General features: G+C 36.4%; 1 protein-coding gene across 1 annotated transcript; it reads right to left on the reverse strand.

Annotated features, from left to right (window-relative positions):
* Positions 1–7367: 7367 nt before the first annotated feature.
* Positions 7368–7937, reverse strand: LOC138907851 (uncharacterized). The gene has a single exon (XM_070198471.1). It carries the CDS (start codon positions 7935–7937, stop codon positions 7368–7370), a length of 570 nt encoding a protein of 189 aa, XP_070054572.1.
* Positions 7938–8801: the final 864 nt, after the last annotated feature.

The raw sequence follows: 8801 nt of genomic DNA on the forward strand, positions 1-8801 counted from the left end.
ACGATTTATAACAAATAAATAAAGAATGAGAGAAGGCTAACCTACATGAATATGCAACAAATATTGAAAATTGAAAAGGAAGTACAGTTCAAAGCTTATTTTCAATAAGAAACGGAAGATAAAGCAATTATGAGTGGAAAACGAAGCGCTGCAGGAAGACCAAGAGCCGTTTTTTTTCATTTACTATGGCCATCTGAACGGCTCCTACGTTGTTATTTTTCCCTGTTTTTTTTAATTGCATTAAACTTTTTCTTTTTTTATCTTTAAAGAATGCATATTTATGTTTTTGCACAGAAAACATTTCTTAAAATAATGCTTGTTGGGAGGGTAAAACAGTCGTTCAAACTTTTGATGGGTATTTTGGTCTTTTAACTTACACTTTAGGTCTTCACACTTATAATATAGTATGATGATATTATCTTGTACCTTACTTTTTTTTAATAATATTACAAGTTTATTATTCGTATTGTTGGTGCATGGTATCATAAAATGACGACAAACAATACAATTTATTCAAATATTGTATATATCAAAACGATACAATACAATATAATATTATATGATATATTATAAAACGATACATGACAACCATCCAAACAAGCTGTTACTTGCGTAATCATGAGAAGTATAGACAAACACACGCTTTGATAGAGAACTTATAACCTCGAATATTATGTCAATTAAAGCACACTTTCTTATTTTAGCGAAAGAATGTAGATTAATTAGCACAAAATTCAGTACAAAGCAAAAAAGAAGAAAAATAAAACAAGAATTTAACGAGATTCGGCTAAGCATAATCCTCGAGGCAGAAGCAGAGAGAGTTTTTCACTATGAATGAGAAAGAAGGTACAATACAAAGAATCCGCAACTACACTCCCTATATAAAAATCTCAAGTAATCTCAAACATATAAGAAATAATTTTCATAATCCTACAAGGACAATAGGTTTTTTTCCCCAACTCTATTAGAACAATGAGGTTTTCAAACCTAGAAGGATAATGAGTTTCCTAAAAATACAAAGAAATAATTCAAGATATAAATAACATATCTTCGTTTTGGCTTGAATTATCTTTATCAACAGGAACAACTTCTCTCCACTTGCCCTCAGCCCTTGAAAAATCTCTACTAAGTACTACACACACCAATAAAGTATAAGCAATGTCTAAACTTATTGGTTGTGAATTCCTTCATCATCATATCAGCTGAAATTATTATGTGCATACACTTTCTTCACATCAATAATCCCCTTTCATACAATGTTTCAAATAAAATAATGCCTCACTTTAATATCTTGCATTCGTTCATGGAACATATGATTTTGGTTAAGATGAACGGATCTCTTACTGTCACAAAATACTAAAGTCTTCTTCTGAGTCAGTCCAAGATCACTAACCAAGCCTTGTAGTCAATTAGTCTCTTTCACTACTTCCGTATACCATATACTCAGCCTTTGTTATAGATAAAGCAATAGCAAGCTGCAAAGTCACCTTCTAACTGATGATACTACAAGAAAGAGTATAATCATAACCTGTTAGAGATTTTCTCTTATCCAAGTCCATTGTATAGTCTGAATCAACATAGCGAACTAGGATTCACTTACCTTGTCTTTGTCAAAAGTCAATCCATATTTATAGTACCCATCATATATATCAAGATCCACTTCACTACTTGCTTATGTTCTTTACCAGGACACGCCATGTATCTACTCACAACATTAACCACATGTGAAATATTAGGGCAAAGGCAAACCAAAGCATATATAATGCTACCAACAATACTCGAATATGGAACACTAGATATCTGCTCCATCTCCTCATCTATTTTTGGTGACATATCTGTAGACAACTTAAAATGGAAAGCAAAAGGAACATATACAGTTTTAGCACCTATCGTATTAAATCTCTTGAGGACCTTCTCTATATAGGATTGTTGAGACAATATCAGCTTCAAACCCTTCTATATCAAGTAATCTCTATCCCCAACATATCTTTTTTGCAACACCCAAATACTTCATCTCAAACTTCTTATCTAATCATTTTTTCAATCGAGCAATATGTAATATGCTTTTAGCAGTAATAAGTATGTCATTCATATACAACTGCAAATACACCAAAATACCATCTTCCAGCTTCTTGTAATACATACAGTTATCATTTGCACTTTGAGAAAAGGCATTCTGATAATGAATATATCAAACCTTATATACCACTACTCAGAGATAACTTTTTCAGATCATATGAAGATATTTTAAGCAAGCAAACATGATTTTTTTTTTTACCTGGAGTGATGAATCCCCTAGGCTCACTCATAAAATTTACTCTTCCAACTCACCATGCAAGAATGTAGGTTTCACGTCTAACTCATCTAGCTTTAAGCCATGAAGAGCCACCAAAGCTAGTAATACCCTGATAGACCTATGCTTCATTGCTGGAGAGAATACTTCATTGTAATCTATCTCCTCCCTTTCTGTAAAACTTTTATTCACCAGCTTTGCATTGTACCTTGGCGGTTCTATTGCCAAACTGCTGTCTTTCTTTGAAAAACTCATTTGCAGCCTACTACATCTATTTAACAATAGAACAAGCTTCCATATCTGATTCTTATGAAGAAACTCAATCTCTTCACTCATAGCACCAAGCCGCTAATCTTCTTCTGGACTAGATATAGCGCCTTTTTAGCTATTGAGCTCAAACACGTCAATGGTTCTACAAATAACAAAGCAAATTCCATAAGATTTGAGCATATCCGAGAATATTCACATCAACTATGTTTGCAAATTTTTATGGTCGGTTGGTCACTCTTTTCTCTGTGCCTGTTGCAATGTATACAATTGTTGTTGCACAAGTGCATCAACATTATCATCTTGATCAAGGTTTTGCACCTCATTCACTTTCTTCACTTATGAACTACTGGAATAAGCTAGTGAAGATTGAAATTTTAGCTCTATGCGATCACTAGCACCATGATCTGTTTCTGTTATTGTCTTGTCCCTATAGCTATCCAGTAAGGAATATTTATTAAATGTCACATCCCTATTAATAATTAACTCTTGGGTCTTTTAATTTGTGCACCACAACCTATAACCTTTCACTCCAGTTGCATACCCTAAAAATATGTATTTTTTGCTCTCGGCTCAAGTTTTTCATCCCTCACATGAGTATAAGCAGGATAACTAAATATCCTCAAAATTGAATGACCAGCATGAGAATCAGACCATACCTCAAAATGAGTCCTAAACTCAATAGTGTGGATGAAGATCAGTTGACCAATTAACAAGCTGTATTGATTGCTTCAACCCAAAAATCCTTCCTAACACATGAGTGTAAAAGCATAATTCGTGCCCTATCACAAAGTGTTACGTTCATACGTTCTACAATATCATTATTTTGTGATGTTTGATACAAGTGTGATGTTTCACTATTCCCTCTATGCTGCAAAAATTATTAAACTCTGAATTACAAATTTCCAACCTTAGTCAGAAGATGCTTAACTTTGCTTTATGTATATTGCTCAACCATCATCTTCCATTTAACAAATATAAAATATGCCTCATTTTTTATTTTCTGAAACTACACTCACATTGTTGTTGAGCAATCATAAATAAAAATCATAAAATACTTGTTACCACTCTTGGAAGAAATTCTATTTGGACTCCTACAAGTCTGAATGTATATAATCTAACTTGTCTTTGGTCTTGCGCTTTGCCTTTTTGCAGAATTGCAACCTTTGTCTGCTTATTAAACATACAATGCTCACAAAAATTTAAGTTTGATTTTTGTACCAATCCGGCAAATTTTGCATGGTTGCTAAATAAAGATAATCTCTTGTCACTCAGATGACCAAGGCGCAAGTGCCACAACTAAGACTCATTTAGATCACTTTTTCTATAAGCTACAACAACTTTTCCTTCAATTATACTGGCTTGAAGATAATACAATCTAGATTGCAGTTTGCCCTTTCATGAGTATCATGGAGCCTTTACGTACTTTAAGTATTCTATTCTCTAAGTGGAACGTAAACCTTTGATCATTCAAAGTCTAAAGAGAAATCAAATTCCTCTTATTTGAGGAACATGCCAAAACTCAATATTTCTGATAATTCCATCAAAAATTCCCAATTTGATATTACCAATTCTCTCTATCGGTAATAGATTATCATCTCCCAGGTAGACAGTCTCACTCATCTTCTTGTAAATTGTAAATTAATTTTGTATGGACACATATGGAAAGTTGTACCAGAATCAAAAGTTTAAAATTCTACCCATGACGAAAACTCATGGCACATGGTTCTCCTACATAGTCACTATCATTAGAATTGTTGCCAGTGTCAATAATATTTGTAGTATTATTTACTTTCTACTTTATCATTTTCTCTTTCAGTTAAGAACAATCTCTACTATAACAACCTTACTCCCCGCACTCATAGCAGTTCTAGTTTCTTGCTCTAGACTTTAATCTGGCGGTAAAGTTTTTCCTATTAAAGTCTTTCTCTTATGTTCTTCCTTTACTTACAAGACCTTTGCCCTCCAATTTGCTTTTGAAAAGCGCTTTTTCAACTCTTTAGATTTTAGTGCATTACTAATATCATCCAGCAAAATAAATATCTTTCTCATATACCAATGTACTAACAAAAGTATTGTAAGAGAGTGGTAAAGAACATAACACAATAAAGGCATGATCCTCACTCTCAATTTTGATGTCTACACTCTTCAAGTCTATTAGAATTGAATTAAACTCATCAAGGTGAGCTTTCACAAGTGTACCTTCATTCACGTGAAGATTCTATAACCTTTTTTTAGGTAAATGTGGGTTGTCAGTGATTTCTTAGAATACAGATCTTACAGCTTCTTTCATGATATGTTGCAGAAGTTTCTTAAGCAATTTCCCAAAGAATACTATTTGTAACACTCATGAAGATCGCATTCAAAGCCTATATTTAATGTCTGCCTTCTCCAACTCTTTCATCTCTTTAGAAAAGTCCATACTAGTTATATTCCATAGCCCTTGTACCACGAGGGATGATCTCAGCCTAATTTTCCATAGACTGGAACTAAATTCTCCCATAGAATTTCTCTACTTCGTACTTTGTTAATGTAATAACCCGATCGGTCGTTTTGTGTATTTACGCCCTGCTTCCCCTTTTGATGCTTCACACATGTGTATATGTGATTTATGACTTGCAGAGTTGGGTAGTTTTATTCCGGGATGATTTTGGGTTGATTTGGATCCTTTGGTTATTGGCTTAGAAGCCTAAGTAGAAATGTTGACCAAAGTTTGACTTTTATAAAACTGACCCAGACCGGTGTTTGGATGGCTCCGTTAGGTTTGTATTGTAATTTTGGACTTGGGCGTATGCTCAGAATTGAATTCGAAGGTCCGTAGGTTGATTTGTGTTGTTTTGTCGAAATTTGGCAATTTGAGATTTAGAAGATTTTTTCAAGTTTGGCCGTTGGTTGACCTTTTTGCTAGAGGTTCAGAATTTAGTTTTGGAGCTTGTAATAGTTCCATTTTACTATTTGGAGTTTGTCTGCAAAATTTGGTGTAATTTGAAGTTGATTTGATAGGATTCAGACGCTTGGTTGCAATTCTAGAGGTTCTTGAACTTTTCTTCGAAATTCATACATTTTGATGTCCGATTCATAGTTCAAGACGTTATTTTTGTATTTTGATCGCACGAGCAAGTTCGTATGATATTATTAGACTTGTGTGGATATTGGGTTTGGAGCCCCGAGGGCTCGGGTGAGTTTCAGACGTGTTTCAGAAAGGTTTGGACTGAAAAGAGGTTGCTGGTGTGCTGGTGTTGCAGTTATCGCAATTACGAGCACCGGCTTCGCAGTTGTGAACTTAACAGGGGGACTCAGGTGTCGCAATTCCCCATCATTTTCTCTCATTTAAGAACCTTATACTTGGTAGGATGCGATTTGGAGAGGGGATTTTCATCTAGAATCATTGGGTAAGTGATTCTAATTAATTTTCAACTATATTTCATGATTATATCTTAGATTTAACATCAAATATATGAGAATCAAAGAGGCGTTTTGGGAGATTTTTGTCAAAGTTTTGAAAAATGAGAATTTGGGTTTTGAGAGTTGATTTGGATTCAGATTTGAAAATAAAACACGTATATGGACTCGTGGGGTTCTGGATAGTCAGAATCTACCTTTGGACCCAGGTTTTGGCCGGGCGAACCCGGGATTGACTTGTTTTAACTTTTAAGAAAATGTTTAAAGATCATAGATTTATCTATTGTAATTAGTTTCTCTTGCATTGTTTGATGTTATTAAGTCATTTTTGGTTAGATTTATGCCACGTGAAAGCAAATTTTAGGGGAAAAGCTATTATCGAGTGTTCATTTGGCCTATTTAAGATAAATATCTTGCCTAACATTGTGTGGGGGAACTACCCATTAGGATTTGAGTTGTTGTGTATTAATTATACTATGTAGAAGACATATACACAAGGTGACGAGTGTGTACACGGGCTATGCGTAGTATTTTGAGATGTTTAGACTTTTACACTTCTTTCATGTATTTAATTGGATTTGTTATAATATGATTACATCTTTTTATTGTTAAATTTACTCTCACATACTTTAATTGATGTTGTTAGCATTTGTTCTATCCTTTATTATTTCAACTGCTCTTATATGTTTTAGTTGAAGTTGTTACCTCCCTTATTGTCTTGTTACCCCTTTTATTGTGGAATTATTCTTACTTGAAGTTGTTATTTTGTGGAATATCTTCGTGTTTGGTTATTGATGTTGAAGTTGTGAAAGCCATAATTACATTGAGGTTGAAGGTGTTAATTGTTGAGATTTCTCTCCTTGTTGAGTATTACTCATTTAATTTGTTGTTATTGAGATTCTTGTACACATTGTGATTGAGCCATTGGCTATATATTGTGGTAACATTGGTATTGTTGATTTTGGCAAGTGTTGTGGAATATGGGCGCATGTGATGCGTGTTGATTATTGTGTTGTGATATTGATTTGATACCGCTGTGGCATATGGGTACATATGGTGCGTGTTGATTATTGTGTTGTGATATTGATACGCATGCGGTGGTATAGGGATATGGGTTGATATGCATGCAGTGAGATAATGTGAATTTATACGCATGTTGCTAGCAAGGGAATTACTTGAAGCCACGCGGTGATATAAGGAAGCTAAAACGCGTGTCGCTATTTCTGAAAAAGTGTTTTTAAAAATAAATGCAAGGCTCACGTGGTGATATAAGGAGAGATTATGATTGAAATTGTGAAATGTGAATATGAAGTGTGGCACCTCGATTGTGATTCTTGTTGTACACTCCTTATTAAAAAGGCTTGTTGGTTGAATAGTTCTTGTCATTTTCTTTATTGTCTTATTTCTATTCCAATGTCATAGTCTTGGCGTGCCAATCCAGAATATCGTAATAGGGTGACAACCAATCCATGCCCAAGATCACGTCAAAGTCTACCATACTAAGCAGCAATAGATCAACTTTGGTCTCATAACCACCAATAACAACTAAACACGACCGATAAACAAGGTCCACAACGATAGAATCTCCTACAGACGTAAACACATATACAAGAGTACTCAAAGAATCACGTGATATATCCAAATGCAGAGCAATGTAAGATGATACATATGAATAAGTGGATCCCGGATCAAATAAGACTGATGCATCCCTATGACAAATCGGAACCATACATGTGATGATAGCATCCGATGCAACCACCTCCGTCCTACCAGGAAAAGCATTGAAACTTGCCTGGCCTCCCCCTCTAGGGCGAGCTCTACTCAGCTGACCCCCATCGTTAGCTAGTAGGGCAGGTGGAGCGAAAACTAGAGCAGCAACCATGGCCTGTAAACCCTGTGGACCTTGTGGAATCCGTGGAGTCTGTGTAGTCTGTGGAGGTGCACCTCTCCTAAGTTTAGGGCAGTCCCTCACCATATGTCTGGTATCACCACACTCAAAACAAGCTCTCGACGGGTGTGGTTACTGAAACTGACCCTGGCCTGACCACTGAAGGCACCCCGCGTACGAGGTGCACTGGACAGTGGCTGGGCAAAATGGGCAACCTGAGACCTCGGAATAGTCGGAGCACCAATAGTAGCTGGAAGTGTTGAATTAATTGGGCGACTCACATAGCCTCTGCCATGACGGGATGTAACTGGAGCGCGGTCACCACTATATCCTCACGAATCTCGAGGCCTCTTAGCCTCCATGTCCTCTTTATCTCGGCTCTACATACCCTCTAGCCTCTGCATGATCTCCACCACCTGCTGAAATGGAGTATCCGTCTCTAACTCCCGAGCCATGCTGAACCTAAGGCCATAACTGAGCCTCTCAATGAATCTGCGGACTCACTCTCGAACTGTAGAAACCAAGGCAGGTGCATGTTGAGACAACTCACTGAACCTGATAGCATACTCTGACACTAACATAGTCCCCTGATGCATATGCTCAAACTCTGTGCGACATACATCACGAAGGGTCTAGGGAACAAAATTTCTCAGGAACATCTCTGAAAACTAAGCTGAAGTGAGTGGGGCTGCATCAGGTAGCCTACCCTCCTCGTATGTCTTCCATCACTAATACGATGCTCCTGACAGCTGAAATATAGTAAAAACAACTCCTCTCACCTCCACAATACCCATGGTGCAGAGAATATGGTGGAATTTCTCTACAAAACCATGTGCATCCTCGGTAGCTTTGCCGCTGAAAGTAGGAGGATCATACTTCTTGAACCTCTCAAGTCTCCTCTACTTCTCCGCAGATGCCTCTGGCCTGGCCTCAGGCTGAACCGGTATAACA

Source organism: Nicotiana tomentosiformis, chromosome 3 (genome assembly GCF_000390325.3).
Source record: "Nicotiana tomentosiformis chromosome 3, ASM39032v3, whole genome shotgun sequence".
Taxonomy (NCBI): domain Eukaryota; kingdom Viridiplantae; phylum Streptophyta; class Magnoliopsida; order Solanales; family Solanaceae; genus Nicotiana; species Nicotiana tomentosiformis.